Here is a 15962-nt window from a genome sequence, read left to right on the forward strand (position 1 = left end):
TCTGTGAAGGGATCACAGCTAGCCTCTAACCTGTTATCTTCCTGTCTCAGTCCCCTGGGTTCTGGGATCACAGGCATGTGCCCCAAACCTGGTTGCTAGCTTTGGTGCATCCATCTTCCTGAGGATGTCTATGCCTGAGCTCTTGGTTCCTCTGTATAGACACGTGGGCTTGCTGCGCATTAAAGGGAGGAAGATGAACATGCAGAAGCTGCCTCTCCGCACAGTTCGGCAGTTCTTCATGGAGGATGTGGTTCTGGCTAACCACCCAAGCCTGTTCAACCCTGACAACCCTAAAGTGACCCAAGCCATCCAGAGCTTCTGCTTGGAGAAGGTAACTTTCTGAGCACAGCTGTGAGGTCTGTGTTGTCTGAGAAATCGCTGGGCAGAGCAGAGGGACCTATGAAGCTGCAACACCACTGGCGCTTGGGAAATGAAGCCAAAGTCTTCTTGTTTGTTAAGTGTAATTATTTAGATTAAATTTGTTCTTTGACAAGTTCATACATGTATATAACGTCCCCTTCTCTCCCTTGCACCGTTGAAGCCCCCCTCTCCCCACGAAGACATCTTTTCCACTTTTGTGTCTGTTTTGTGAGTCACTGAGTTTAAACGGGGCCAGCTCCCTTACCTTGGTGCCCAGTGGGCCTGGCATCAGTGAGTACATGATTGAAGATGACTGCCCCTTCTCCAGAACCCTTCCGTATCCAGTAATTGGTCTTGTGCAGCCAGATGCGACTGCAGTGAGTTCTTGATTGCAGTGTTGTGCCCACAGGTGAAGTCATGCAGCCATTCTTACCTTCTGGCCCTCCCAGGTCTCTGCACCTCTTTATCAGTGTTCCCGGGCCTTAGAGACGGAATTACAAATGGATTTTTGGGGCTGAATATTTAGTTGCAAAGACTTTTTTTTTTTTTTTAAACATAGAAGGGTGTTAGCTATAGAGAAGCTAATTACCTCTCCCAGAACTTCTTTTGAGCTTACACATCCAGTTTCCTCACTTTCATCCTTGTTACAGTTGGTTCATCTTCCTTGTGAAGACCCTGACTTTGGAGCTGGGAGGATGCTACGGTCCCACGCCTCTCATCTCCATTGCACACCTCCCACCCTGAAAACTACTTCAAATAAAACTCAGCCTCCCTTTCTCAGCCTCTGTGGAGGTTCTGGGTGCCCTGCTGTAGTTGGCCTGCACATTTTATCACATATAAACGGGCAGCTTGCTAGCCTCACATGCTGACATGCTCAGTCCATATTCTGTCAGCTTTGGCTTTACTTTGTAGTCTTGTGTAAGGTCGGAAATGGGGATAATGATGGTCATGATCCGTACCGACTGCTGCTGTGTGCTGTGTCGAAAGCTGTCATTAATCTATTCACAGTGCTGTGTGTGGTTAGGCTCTGTCTCTCATTTGCTCTTTCCTTTGTTTTCCCCTCTTCCTTGTTATTTTCAGGAATTGACTTCAGGGCTATGCAGATGCTATTCTTTATGCAGTTGTTTCTACCATTGAATGGGCTAGCCTGGTACCTCCGATTAGGCAACTGGCCAGTGTCACGCTGTAGGAGCAACGTGTGTGGCTTGAGTATTGCCTGAAAAGCTTTAGTGTGTGCAGGTTCCACGGTGACTGGCTTCTCAGACTCGGCTGAGTAGGAGTGTAGGCTTCTGTTTGAGGTTCCCTCTTTTCAGATTATTCTAACCATGTCAAGTTGATATAAAATCACAATCCCTTTCCCTACAGTTGTGATAAAAGGTTGTGAAATGTTCTCTGAGGGTTTAACTCACCTCTGGTTGAGCTGCACTGCAACCCCTCCTCCTAAATTCCAAGTTTTTCCTGTTGTTTTTCTTTGCTTTTCTTTGAGACAGGTTCTTGGCATGAGGCCTGGGTATTCTGGAACGTGGTTCTGCTGTGAACTTCCTGCCTGTCCCTCTCAGGTGCCAGGTTTCCAGCATGCCCCACCCTTAAGGAGAGTTATAAGAATCCAGAGAGGAGAGTGGTTGCTAGCAGCAGGAAATCAAGCCGTGTGCATCCTGGGCATTCTGATATGGACCATAGTTACATTGTTATCGTCATACTGTGAGGACAGAGCCACTTGTTAAGTTTTGTTGTCTTTTGAGACAGCCTTCTTCTGTTTTTAAGCTGGCATGGAGCTCACTCTGATAACTCAAACTCTCAGTCTTTGAGCCTCTGGAATGTGGGGACCCACTTGTGCCACCATGCCCATCTTCCCAGCTTTTCTGTGCTGCTGTCTGTCTGGTTGGTGTTCCGTGCATGCTCGCTGAACTGAGACTCGGCCGAGCAGATCTTGAAGGTCTCTGTGTCCAGTAGCGTAGTCACCAGCACAGGTGACTGTAGACTGTAAGACATTCAATGCCACTTTCTCGGTTGTGCTACCACTTTTCAAGTCCCTGTGTCTGTGTGTGCTATGGCAGCAGCACCAGATATTCTTGCTGAGGAGCCGAGCATGGTGCTGCAAGCCTGTAATCCCAGGATGTGGCAGGTGAAGGCAGGGAGAGCAGGGCAGCATTAGAAAATCTCAGACTCGGAGAAGAGCTCAGGCTGACAACCAGCTGCAGCCATTAGGAAGATGTGTTGGGATTAAAATTACCCTCTTGCACCTTCGTGCTCTCTGGAGCAATGTAGGACAAGTGTTTTTGCTTTTGGATCTCTGAGATTTTATAAGCTTGACCTGGTATAGCATGAGGCAACTTCAGATATTGGAAACACTCATCTTGTTTACTTGAACTTTTCCAAGTAAACATTCCAGGGTTTCTGCAGAACCTATATGATGCCACTGGAAACTTTGATTTATTTGGTTTAAAGTTAAGGCAAGGGAACCCGTGTTGAAACATGATTAGAAATTGGAACAGAATCAGTGTTGTAGATTTTCTTGTGAAGGAGTTATATTAGGGATGGAAAAATTGCTGAGAATGTTTGCAAAAGAAAAATATTAAGGGATGGTGTTGGCACCACAAGGTGTGTTTAAAAGATGTTGTCAGTGAGATGGGAAGTCAAGGCGGCTGTGGAGCTGCTGTGCAGAATTCTATACTGCTAATCCCACCCACGAGAACAAAGACCATTACCCAAATTCCTTGGCCAAATTAAGCAAGATTTATTTTCTGCCAGATAGGGCTATCTCCCTAAAGTGGGGTTTGAAAATCAGAATTGAACACAGAAGGGTAGGGTTTATATAGTCCCCAAAATAGGAGGGGTTTTTCAAGGGATGGAGGATTTCCAGAGGTCTGGTTATGTAGGAACTTGGAATATTTTAAAATTATTTGGCAGAACATCTGATCTTAATCAGGGTGCATTCAAGGTCTGAGTCAACTCCATAGGGTGGTCAGTCAGCAGCAGTAATGCAAACTATATCAACTCCATAGGGTGGTCAGTCAGCAGCAGTAATGCAAACTATATCAACTCCATAGGGTGGTCAGTCAGCAGTAGTAATGCAAACTATATCAGCCAATTTACACAAAATTGAACACTTGCCGTTTTTATTTTGAGATTGAAGAAATGCTTGAAAATGCTGAGCGGGAGCGGCTGGGGAATTCTCTACAGCCAGAGAAGCCTCTCATCCGACTACGGGTAAGTCCTTGTGCTAATTAAACCATGCCAGTTTTCATAGAAACACAGACTTCACATACTTCTCTGAAAAGTAGTAAGTTAAATGCTTAGCGTAGAGTCGGCACCAGCAGGGGCAGAAGTGGGAAAGCCTGAGGCTCGATCCCATCTCAGGTGAGTTTGGTAGGTTTGCTACTTTATTCATAGTTGCTGTCATTTCCTAAATGATCTTTCTGATCTGTTCTTGCTCTGCTCCCTTGCTCCACTCTGGGCACCCCATCCACAAACTTCTGGCTAAAGCAAAGAACATTGGAAGTCCCACCTTTGTTTTCAGATAGTACCCATGCTGTGCACCTAGGCTGTCACAGGAGATAGAGAACATTTCAGCGTCGGGATGGCGTTGCTCTATTCTCTTGAACAGGAAGTGTGTTTCTGTAAACCTCACCTTCTGGTGTTAGTCTGTCAATAGGACAAATGGTTTAACATCATCATGATCATTAAAACATAGAACATGAGTTTGCAAATGTCAAAGCATTGAGCTTTTAGATTGATATAAATACTTTAGATGCCAAAAAAACCCTGTATTTCTCAAAAATTGGCACTGTTTCTTGTCTTTCCAGGTGGATTACAGTGGAGGCTTTGAACCTTTCAATGTTCTTCGCTTTAGCCAGAAGTTTGTGGATCGGGTTGCTAACCCCAAAGATGTCATCCACTTTTTCAGGCACAGGGAACAAAAGGGAAAGACAGGTAAGCTGCTTACTTAAAGTTAAAGAATGCTCTAGCGGGATTTGTGTAAATCAGTCTTTGGTAAAATAAATGAAGATAGTAGTAGACGTTTTAGTATTTGTAGTGTTAGACAAAAAATGGTAAGGGAATATTTTATCTTCTCAAAATAAGCATTTGGGGTATTTTCTGATTATTTGTTTTATTTCCTTCTGGAGACAAGGTCTTGCTCTGTAGCCCAGTGTGGCTTCACACTCTAGATCCTGCCCCAGTATCCTGAGTCTGCAGACTTGCACTGTCCCACCCAGCTGTGTTCAGTCTGTAAAGCAGTGGGGATGAATGAAGGCTGGGAGGAAGGCTTTGTTTACAAACACAGCCTTTCAACTGTGGTGCTAGTCACAGCACTCACAGGCGCCAGGCATCTGCCGATCCCAGCACATCTTTCCTGCCATGGGTTGACAGAACATGCTTTCAACTTTTGCAGCTTTAAGTATTTTGACTTAGTGCATGCAGTGCTTCAGGAAGACCAGACTTGAAGTCAAAAGTGTCCTGTAGTTTAGTATTTTTGATGATTGAGTAGTTCATTTCCAGTTAAATTTTATAGACACTTAGTATCCTGTTAACTATAAAACAAAATCATCAACTAAATAATGCTATTTCAGTTGAAATATAAGAAATTTCAGTTGTGGGCTGGAGAGATGGCTCAGAGGTTAAGAGCATTGCCTGCTCTTCCAAAGGTCCTGAGTTCAATTCCCAGCAACCACATGGTGGCTCACAACCATCTGTAATGAGGTCTGGTGCCCTCTTCTGGCCTGCAGGCATACACACAGACAGAATATTGTATAAATAAATAAATATTTAAAAAAAAAAGAAATATCAGTCGTGCTCTTTATAGAGGCCCCACCCTTTATAACTAGTAAGATTTCCAGCAGCGAAAGAAAATAAGAATGGTGGATTGGGAGAGATGACACGGCAGTTAAGAGCACTGGCTGTTCTTCTAGAGGACACAGGTTCAATTCCCAGCACCCACATGGTGACTCACAATTGTCTATAACTTCAGTTCCAGGAGATCCAGTGTCCTCATCTGCCCTCCAAGCACTGCTAATGCATGGTACATAGTATAAATTCACACAAACATTCATACACATTGAGAAAAAAAAAATCAGCAAAATTTTTTAAAAAGTAATTTATAAATGCTGTGACTTCAGCCTGAAACCATCTTTCAGATATTGACGTGTAGGCCTTATCATGCTGCCGTAGGGCTAGGAAAGGCACGGGCAAGAGCTGGGTTCTGGATATGAATTTTCATTTGTTACTTCTTATTGATTCCTTGACAAGAACCTCACTCTGTTTGAGTTTTATCCCCAGTAGAATGGCCTGGGAATACTTTTTTTTTTTTTGGTTTTTCGAGACAGGGTTTCTCTGTGGTTTTGGAGCCTGTCCTGGAACTAGCTCTTGTAGACCAGGCTGGTCTCAAACTCACAGAGATCCTCCTGCCTCTGCCTCCCTAGTGCTGGGATTAAAGGCATGCGCCATCACCGCCGGGCTTGGGGGTGTGTTTTGACTCGTACTTCCTGAAAGGGTTATGTGGGGTCTGGGGACAGTCTTAGAACAGTGGCAGTAGCCATGGTCCTTAAAGATGGGAAAAATGCATATGGACCATGTGGAAAAAGAAATGAACTCCAAATGACAGTAAGGCTATTAGCAAATTTGAGGCCCTTTTTTGCTTCAAAATTTATGTGGCGCCCCTGAAGTGTTGGTGAGAGCCTAGCTGTTTTAGTGTGTTATGAAGAGCGTTGTTTCTTCCTGGCCCCTTTCTGTAGGTGAGGAGATCAACTTTGGGGAGCTCATCACAAAACCTGCTTCAGAAGGAACGACACTCCGTGTAGAAGACTTGGTGAAGCAGTATTTCCAGACCGCAGAGAAGGTAGTTCCTTACCGCTTAGGCTTTAAGAACAGCCAACAGCAGACTTTAGTGTGGTGTGTGCGTAGTTCGTATGTGAAGTGACTGCCCAGTGGCTCTGCAGTAGCCAGTACACCAGAGTGTTCTCTGGACACTGCTGTCATTGCAAGGACTCACTGGTGTGTGGCTTGCTTGTCTTTGTTGTAAGTCTTGATCTGAGATTTTAGCTTATGTTTGAATGTAATTTTTAATTTAGTTACTTTTTTTAAAAAGCCTAAACAACCATATGCTAGTAAAACTACTTGGACTTTTTTAGTTGCATTTATTTTAAAAAACACAAATCTGAGCCGGGCAGGGGAGGTTGTAAGCCTTTAATCCCAGCGCTCGGGAGGCAGAGGCAGGCAGATCTCTGTGAGTTCGAGACCAGCCTGGTCTGCAGAGCGAGTTCCAGGACAGGCTCCAAAGCTACAGAGAAACCCTGTCTCAAAAAACAAAACAAACAAAACAAAACAAAAAACCCCACACACAAATCTGCTACATGGCAACTATGTAGGTCAGAAATGTCGCTGGTCTCTTTGGCCTGAAAACCAGGTGTCGGAGGGCCATGTAGGGAGAGTCTGTTTCTTAACCTTCCTCAGTTTCTTGCAGGAGACCTGGCTGGGTCTCCTTTGTCCATGCACACAGCCAGCGGTGTTGCATCTCTGTCCATTTTCCAGCTGGGCCTCCTTCTTCTGCCTGGAGCACCCCCAGCAATCTCCATAGTTTATAGCAGGTGATGAGGAGCCCCAATACCATCTGTAGCCTCAGACTTCTTCACCATGAAACAGTCACAAGGCCTAGAGTGAGATGACAACACTTTTACATCGCTATCTCCCCTCCCCCAAAGCCTCACCGCATTTCTGGTCAGCCTTCATGGCTTTTTCTGGGGACTGTCACAGCCTTTCAGACTCCTGAAGTTACAACTCTTCTTTGACTCCTCTCCCATTTTTCTGGCCCTTGGCTAAGTGCTGCCTGCTGACCCCAGCACTTCCTTTTCCATAAGAGACTGTGTTTTCCTTCTTGGGGAGTTCCTGGCTGAGGAACACAGCACTTGTGCACCTAACAGCGTGTGTTTCCTCCTGCAGAATGTTCAGCTCTCGCTGCTGACAGAAAGAGGGATGGGGGAAGCAGTTCAGGAGTTTGTGGATAAGGAAGAGAAGGATGCCATTGAAGAATTAGTGAAGTACCAGCTGGAGAAAACACAGCGCTTTCTGAAGGAACGCCACATCGATGCTCTGGAAGACAAGATTGACGAAGAGGTGAGCTGCTGATGTTGTGTTTTGTTTGGTTTTGATTGACTGTTTAAGTCTGATTAGTTTGGCTTCCTCATCTATAACATTGAGGAGATAAAATGAGGAGTAAATTAGACAGTGTCTAGCAGCACCCGGAGGAGTTTACATGTGGTGGGTGCTGAGTAAAGGTTGTTCTGTCCTGAGAAAGCGTCTTTCTGGGCTCCTGAGGGCACTGCAGAGTGACGCTTGCAGCATAAGAATTGCTGCTGTCTTGTGTTTTTCATTCGTTTTGATTGAGTTTTGAGTCTTACCTGGAGCATGTTTTCCCTCTGCATATCAAGGAGCGACAGAGAAAAAGCTTCCATTGGAATTGAAATTTAAATGTTGGGTGTCAAAAAGCAAAATTAAAGGGTATGAATGTGGAGAAAATATTTATGAATGTACAAAAGAAAAGACTAACACTTTGAATATAATATTAAAAGACTCAAATAAAATGTGAGCTTTAGAAAATATTAAACATTTCAGTAGAACCATGAACAAAAGACATGAAAAGGGAATTCACAAGGAAGTATAAATGTCTAGCAAGCTTGAGACCACAGTATTTAATCACAGTTAACCAAGACCATTAATATTACATGGATTTTATTTGTCAAATTTGACTTAAGAAAGCTGGTAGTAAGTGCCCTGCTGGAGGAGCTTCATGCAAACAGCGCGGCTGTGAGTACTGAGGGGTCTGAAGAGGTCCTTTCCTTAGTGCAGCCCCAGGGTGTGTCCTAAGACAGCAGTCAGATAAAAACTAGTGCACAGAGTGGGTCCTGCTAGTGTTGTCCTCAGTACGCAATAGTTGGGAAACTCAGTTTCATTGAGCACTGTCATGTAGACAACCTAGACGTTTTTATAGCTAATAATTATTAGGATTTTGGTCAGGTGCTACACATGCTCATAACCCCAGTGTTTAGAAGGTGGATGTAGGAAGATCAGGAGTTCGAGGTCATCCTCAGTACATAATGATTTTCAGTCCAGCCTAGACTGCATAGACCCTGTCTCAAACAAACAAAAAGTGTGTTTGAAAGATGTGGAAAAGTATTTTCAGTATAATGTTACAGGACTGTAAGGATGCAGAGCCGCACGTTGGAATGTGCTGGAGTTGTCGTTTTGTCTTCAGTGATACTGACTCCTTAGCTGCACCGTGTGTCTCTGTGTCATGGTAGCCAAGAGCATGGCCTCTGGACCACATTGTCTGTGCTCAGAGTCAAAAGCCTTATCATTTGTGTGCTGGCCCTTGCATTCTCTAGGCTCTTTGTGCCTTAACTGTAAAATGGATGAATAACAGAATCTCTACGGTTGTGAGGATTAAAACGCATCTGTCATTTGCCTCATTGCCCCCTAGTTTGCCTTCTCCACCTGTGTTATCTGTGAATAACAGTGTTTTGGTACCAAGAGCACTATGCCTTACTCTCTCTCTCTCTCTTTTTTTTTTTTTTTTCTAAAGACAGGGTCTCTCTATGTGGCCTTGGCTGTCCTAGAACTCACTATGTAGACCAGACTGGCCTAGAATTCATAGGTATCCACTTGCTTCTGCCTCCTCCCAAGTGCTGAGATTAAAGATGTGTGCCACCATGCCTGGCTCCCATGCTGGTTTTGAACCAAGGTTCTAGTGAAGTGAAGCTGCCCTCGTCAAGGTCTCCTGTGATGTTTTGTCTGCTCCTGAGACATTTTAAACTTACAGGTCTTACATGATTCCATACCTGAGGCCTGCTTTCTTCTGTCCTTAATGGAGAATTTTCTTTCCTGGTAACTTTCATCTCTCCATCCTCTTAAGCTGGACTCTCCAGGGCTCAGTCCTTGGGCCCCTACATCTACCTACCCACCTTCTAATTTCATCCAGCTTCTTGGCTTTGGTGGTGACTTTTTACAAGTCTCTCCAAGCCTTTCCTCTCCTTGCTGTCTTTTCCCTGTGTGTGGTGGACAGATCTCCCAGGCAAAGCACCCATTCCCTGTGCTGCTCTCCTAGTAGAGCTCTAATGAATGCTTCAGTCTTTCGGTGGCACAGACCATAAAACCATCACGTTACTATGACTCTGTTCTTCTGCCACCAGTACTCTGGGTGGCTCTACTGTGAGAACATACGTGGTGTCTGACTTTCTTTATTGTGGTCTAGGTCCGGCGTTTCAGAGAAAGCAGACAGAGAAATACCAATGAAGAAGATGATGAAGTTCGAGAGGTAATTTTTCGGCTATAGTGTGCTGTGTCCGTAGTTTGGTTTGTGAACCAGAAGAGCCAGTGGGTGTATATGGACAGTGGTTAATTTGAGCCCAGCTCTTGTGAGTGACTGTAAGCGTGTGGCTGTCATTGCTGTTCTGCCTCCCGTCTTGTTGAAATATAGTTGTAAATGTGGTGGGGCAGACTCACAGAGAGTCCTCAGTAATGAAAATAACATCTAGAATTATTTCTGAGTTAGAATGCTGAAATCCTTAGTCTCCTAGATGTGAGGAAGGGAAGATTTGAAACTGCTTATTGAAGCTCCGGTCCTCTGCTTGCTTGCTGAAGTCGTGATTGAAATGCACATTCTTGTTTTCTGGGTGTGTGTGTTACTGTCATCGTTTTATGATTGTCTCACGTGTGACTCCTGAGGTTTTATCTAGATTACTTTCAGTTGGCAGTTTCTGAAGCTGTTTTGGCGAACATCATGCGTTTTACTAGGAGTACATGTATGAAAGAGGTCTGGTGTGTGACCCCAAGAGTTTCCTGAGCAGTAGGTGAGGTGTGTGGAGAAGGTATTTATTAAATTATTTTGATAGCTTCTGTGCTTGCACTATCAGGTCCTATTTTACAAATTGAGGACACTGAGACTGGACTAGGGGTCATATGGTGGTACTGGAATTTGAACATGTTTCTGCCTCGAAGTCTTGACTTGGTGCCAGCCAAGTGTCTTCTCAGGGTTCCATAAGATTATTCATAGCCTCTGATTAGCTGAAACCAGAAAACTTCTGAGCCCATCAAAACCAGCGTGAGTCGTGTGCCTACATGCACCTGCTGTGCTTTTGTGGGCTGTGTTCTGAAATTTAAGGGAAAAAAACGACTGATTAGAGTTGGTTCACTTAGATTTATCTCATTTGTATTCATCTGTAGCGCCCGCCTGGACTATGTGTACTACGGTACTACGCCTGTATTGCGAAGCCTGCACTACAGGACCATTCACAAGCCTCGGGCAAGGGGCTGGAGATTTAAACACACAAGGACACACAGACAGAGACTCGGGCCATCCTTGAAACAGGAATGCCCCTTTATTGTGTCCAGCAGCAGCTTATATAGGGATCCTTAACTGGTAGCCACACCCCAACCAAACCCACCAGAAACCACTTCCCTGCCATCAGGAACTCCTGAGGGTCTCGTGCTCAGAGCAGCTGCAAGCATTACAAGTTGTTTACCAGAAATTCAGGATCTGGGGGTTCACAGCTTCCAACATTCATCTTACAAGGTGCTTTTAAAATAGAAAGAACGTGCTAGAAAGATTCTTAGAAAAGTTTGTAGATCATCTGACTAATTTTGGTTAGCCCTTTTAACTGAACATATAATAAAAATACTTTTTACATTGAGTCCTTTGGGATTGAAGCCACTAACCTTAGTTTCTTATAAGAGCTGAGGCTGAGGGCGTAGGTCGGTGGTTGAGTACCTGCCTAACACGTGTTAGGGTGTGGGATTCATCCCTATCACCATCAAAAATCAGTAAATAAAAGGGATTGTGAATCTTTATATGGGAATGTAACGTGTCAAATGGGAGTTCTTCAGAGGAATAAACTTAAAACTTAGCTATATTTTTACAACATTTACAGGTAACAAGATTTCCTGGCTTTTTAGTCTGTTTCCAGTTACTGTATCAAAATGCCTGAGACCAGATAGTTTAGAAAGGATAGAAATTTTGAGCTCATTGTACCGGAAGCTGGGCAGGCTGGAGAACATGGAACCAGCATGTAATGAGAGTCTTCCTGTAGTGCTCTGTGTCAGATGGCACGGCACAGGCACTCAGTGTGCTGGCTTTCTTTCCTAAGAGCCACTTCCCGTGTAGTTTAGGAACCCATCAATTCCAGGAGTAGATGAATCGGTTCATGAGGGCCTGACCTCGTGGTACAATGACCATACTGTCGATATGTGTGACTTTGTGGATGAAATCTGAAAAGCATATTAAACCACAGCAGTAAGCACTTCCAGAATTCTGTAGGGTTCTGACAGGGTTTTCAGCCTCAGCATCCTACTTAGGACTTGAGTAATAGAGTTGACACTTTCTCAAGATGTAATTCACAGCTTTGTCAGAATCTCTGAGCTCAAAATATGAATTGTGGTACCATGCTTCAGTTATTTTAACAGACAAATGGAAGTTCTTTCATTTAGAGGGAAAAAAATACATCCTGTAGAGCTTCTTGTTCATGAGGGAAAAACTCAGGTATTTCTGTAGGCACAAGCTGACTTGGAAATACATGACCAGGACCAGTAAAGATCAGGTTTAAGGCCGCCATGATCTCCATCCTACACACTGCAATCCTTTAAAAATATAAGGCTATTCTTAGTCTGCACACAGTCCTTGATTCTCTGGCTTATAAAATCTTAGGTCCTGTCTGAATTTAGACGGGATGGGTACACCCTTTCAAAACGTGAACGGAGGATTCACGGGGTGGGAGGAAATACTTATGAATTTACATTCAAGAATTGGTGTCTACATTGCATTAAAGGCTTCTAAAAATTCAACAATAACAGCAACTTGAAAATGGATAAAAGCCTTGGATACATCTTTTTAAAGGTTTTCAAGTGCTCCATCAGCACTTAGGATTCCAAGTATTCATGATGCAGAACCATGGCACACACATTAGAGAAGCAAGAAAAAAGCCCAGGGACAGAGAATGGGGTACATACAGGAAAGAACAGGTGTGCGGGTTGGCACCTATGTGAAAAGCTTGGAACCCTGTACCTCCTGGTAGGAGGACCTGGTCCCCCTGGGGAAGAGAGCAATGTGACCTCTCCTGAGAGAGAGGAGACTCAGGATTACTGTCTGGTCCTCATACAGTCCAGCTTAAGTATACAGCCAAGGGATCGGAAGTAGAATATCAAGTGGATGCTTATATGCCAGTGCTTTTAGAGTATGATTGACAGTAGCCAAGTTAGACACAGCCAGGTGTCTATCAATAGCCCATGGATATATATCCTCCTGCAAGGGAACATTAGCATATCATTACAGTCTAACACATGTTCAATATGCATGAAGTCTGAATGCACACTGAGTGGGAAAGAGCCAATTCAAATGGACAATGTAGTATTTCATCTGTGTGCCGTACTATGCTATTTAGTCAGGAATGGAGCAGAACAGGGGACCCCAGGGACTTGAGGGTACAAAATGGGTCGAGTTTGAGCTGAAAAATAAATCCTAGAGTCAGTAAATTCCAAGCTGTTGCACAGAAATGGTAAACTAGAACACTGACTGTAATATTTAAGAAAATGAAAATAAAGATGGTATTTAGAAAAAGAAAGAAAATTTGGAAAAGATAGGTCGTCACTCAAAAATAAGCATCACAGTCAAACTTCAGGCTTTTAGATGCTGTTGGCCATCGCTGCTACTTTAGAGGTGTGGTACTAGCTTGCCTTCTAATCACTGATATCCTTGAGTGTATGTTCCCTGGGGCCCTCTCATGTTGTCTTACTATAGATTTGGTATTTGTGCATCTCAGGGGCAAGGCCTTCTTTCTTGATACTGTGTTTGATTCATGCTTCCTTTCTTAACAGTGAGCATTCCCCACCCCCTTTCCTGGAGCTGAGTATTGAACCTGGGTCCTCACATGCTAGGCAAGTGCTATACCACTGACCTAAATCCCCAGTGAGCAGTTTTTTAATGTTTTTAGAGTATTCATATGGAGCACCTGCTTATAGTGGGGTAGAGGGTAACTCCCTCTCCTCTTCTCTCCTCTTTTCTCTCTCTCTCTTCTTCCTCTCTCCTTCCCCTTTTGTACTTAGTACTTTTTGACATGTAGAATATTCACCTGTTCTGAAGACTGTTGGCTTAAATCAGCACTAGTGGAAAGTTAAAGCCTTTTGGCATCTAGGGAGGAGAGTATGAGGCCTCCTCTTTGCCCTCTGTTCACGTGAGTTGTATTAATGTATGCCCTATGTTGGCAGTCCTACTGATTCTGTAATCCTGCTAGTTATATGGCCAATCTTGCAGGTATTCCTGGACTCTGCTGTTTTCATAAGCATGGTTCTGTTGTTTTCTCTTTATATGTTCAGTGCTGTGTCTGCATCCTGTTGGGCTGGCTTTGGGAGAACTGGGCACTTGTTCTGTGCTTCAGCACTGCTGAAATACCAATGAGTTCTGTTCTGTAGCATAAATAATAAAAACCCAGAGTCAGATATTGGGGTTCAACCCAAAAACCAGAAAAGCAAAGCAGCCAAGAGAAGTCTTGCCTTTACAACTACAGATTTAGCAGACTAAGCAGCCTGAACCTCTCTCTCCTCCCATTTTATATTTCATCTAGTGCTGGGATTAAAGGTGTGACTCCCTAGTACTAGGATTAAAGGTGTCTGTCAGCCACCACCACCTGGATTTATTTTAGCGTTGATCTTGTGTAGCCCAGGGTGGCCTTGAACTCACAGAGTGCCGCTTGCCTCTGTCTCCCAAATTAAAGGTGTGTGCCACTACTGCCTGACCTCTAGTGGGTTAGCTTTGCCCTTCTAATCTTTAGGCAAGTTTATTTGTTGAAGCATAAATAAAACATCACTATAGTGTTGTTTGGAAATTTGACTGGCTCACCTATTAAACTTTCTTGGTGTCTGGATGGTGGTATTTTGTTTGTCTTTTTAACTTTGTGTATGGGAGTTTAGCCTGCATGTATTGTCTGGTATCCAGGTAAGCCACAAGAGGGAGTTTTGCTACCTGAAAATGGAGCTAATGACAGTTGTGAATTACCTTGTGGCTGCTGAGAACCTAACCCAGGTCCTCAACAGCAGCTAGCACACTTAACCTCTGAGCCATCTTTCCAGCTTCTGGATGGTGTTTTCAAATAATTTTCTCAAAACTTTTTTTGGATAATTAGACTGTTGACACCATTTGTCTTTTCTTGGGTCTCTTTAGGTTGTTTCTAAGACTTGCATTACGAGTCACCTCTTTATCTTGGCATTGTGTGTGCACCTGTGGACATGTGGGCAGAGGACAGTCGTGGATGTCTTTTGTCGGTGCTGCATGTGGAAGCCAGGGCTCAACATAGAGTGTTCTTTATGAGTCTCTGCCTGATGTTTTGAAATAGGGTCTCTTACTGAACCTGGAGCTCACTGATTGCACTGATTGCTGGGCTAGCAAGCTCCCAAGATTGTCTGCCTTTTCCCCAGTACTGTGATACTAGACACCTGCAGTGGCATCCAGCTTTTTGTGTGGGTTCTGGAGACCCAAACTCAGCTCTTCATGCTGTATACTTTACCAAGCAAGCCATCTCCCTAGCCACTCCCTCCGACCCCCGCCCCCCTCAAGACTGCACCACTTGCTGGCCTGGAGCTCACCTTGAGTCCCTAGTCTGGGCTGACCTTGAGTCCCTAGTGATCGTCCCTTCTTGGCCTTCCCAGTGCTGGACTCTTAAGTGTGGATCACTGCATGGCCTTTGCATGGTTGTTGGGGCTTCAACTCAGATGCTAATGCTTGCGAGACAGGCACTTTGACTCTGAGCCATCTCCTGAGTCATTTCTTAACTTTTTGGAAACTGAATTAACCTATTTCCTTCCTATCCCATATATAGGATAGGGTGCAGCTTCACCCACCACCCACTCTTACTCTGCCTGCTTTTGCCCGTATCATTTAGTCCTTCCTCTCCTTGCCTGTGGTGTCCTATTGGAGAACAAGAATCCTCTGGTCTGCTACTCTTAGGCTCATATGTTGTCTTTTGGGTAAGACAGTCAGTTTGTTGCAATTGTGGGAGCTGCATCTCTGCACTTGCAGCTTCTAGCCGCCTGGTAGATGCCTGTATTTCTAACCACTCCTCAGAGGCAGTGTTCGTGGGTGTGAATTATTTGCTACTTTATTAAAAACCTGTTTGGGGTTTGTTCCCTTTCTTCCATTTTTGTCTGATCCAGTGAAGATACCTAAGCACAGCTTGCTTTCATTCTATCATTAATGAAAAAATCTGTTCATTTTAGACGTAGAATGTTTGGTTAAATCTCAAATTTGTCTTTTCTAAATGATTCTTACAAAATGAAGAAAGTGTGTATTCTTGGTTCTAAGATGTTAATTCTTTCTTAGAAGCCTTTTTGTAACAATTTATAAGGTTACTTATTCATGTTTTTCTGAGTATAAAGGTATTATTTTAGGGAAAATGTTACTCAAAAATAAGAAAGAAAATAAATGAACACTAAAATTTCATTGCTCAGAGATAAGAGCTATTTTGAAAGTTTCTTCTTCTTCTTCTTCTTCTTCTTCTTCTTCTTCTTCTTCTTCTTCTTCTTCTTCTTCTTCTTCTTCTCCTCCTCCTCCTCCTCCTCCTCCTCCT

The 15962-nt window shown here is 43.9% G+C and overlaps 1 protein-coding gene across 4 annotated transcripts in view; it reads left to right on the forward strand.

Moving 5' to 3' along the window:
- Positions 1 to 15962, forward strand: part of Mre11 (MRE11 homolog, double strand break repair nuclease) — a 49885-nt gene that overhangs the window by 19444 nt on the left and 14479 nt on the right. For all 4 annotated transcript variants that reach the window (XM_013355380.2, XM_026778280.1, XM_026778281.1 and 1 more), the window contains 6 exons: positions 160 to 331; positions 3490 to 3570; positions 4167 to 4293; positions 6093 to 6196; positions 7297 to 7470; positions 9605 to 9667. In XM_013355380.2, the coding sequence (XP_013210834.1) occupies positions 160 to 331; positions 3490 to 3570; positions 4167 to 4293; positions 6093 to 6196; positions 7297 to 7470; positions 9605 to 9667 (721 nt within the window). The remainder of the gene's footprint in view (positions 1 to 159; positions 332 to 3489; positions 3571 to 4166; positions 4294 to 6092; positions 6197 to 7296; positions 7471 to 9604; positions 9668 to 15962) is intronic.

This window comes from Microtus ochrogaster, unplaced genomic scaffold (assembly GCF_000317375.1).
Source record: "Microtus ochrogaster isolate Prairie Vole_2 unplaced genomic scaffold, MicOch1.0 UNK121, whole genome shotgun sequence".
Classification (NCBI taxonomy): domain Eukaryota; kingdom Metazoa; phylum Chordata; class Mammalia; order Rodentia; family Cricetidae; genus Microtus; species Microtus ochrogaster.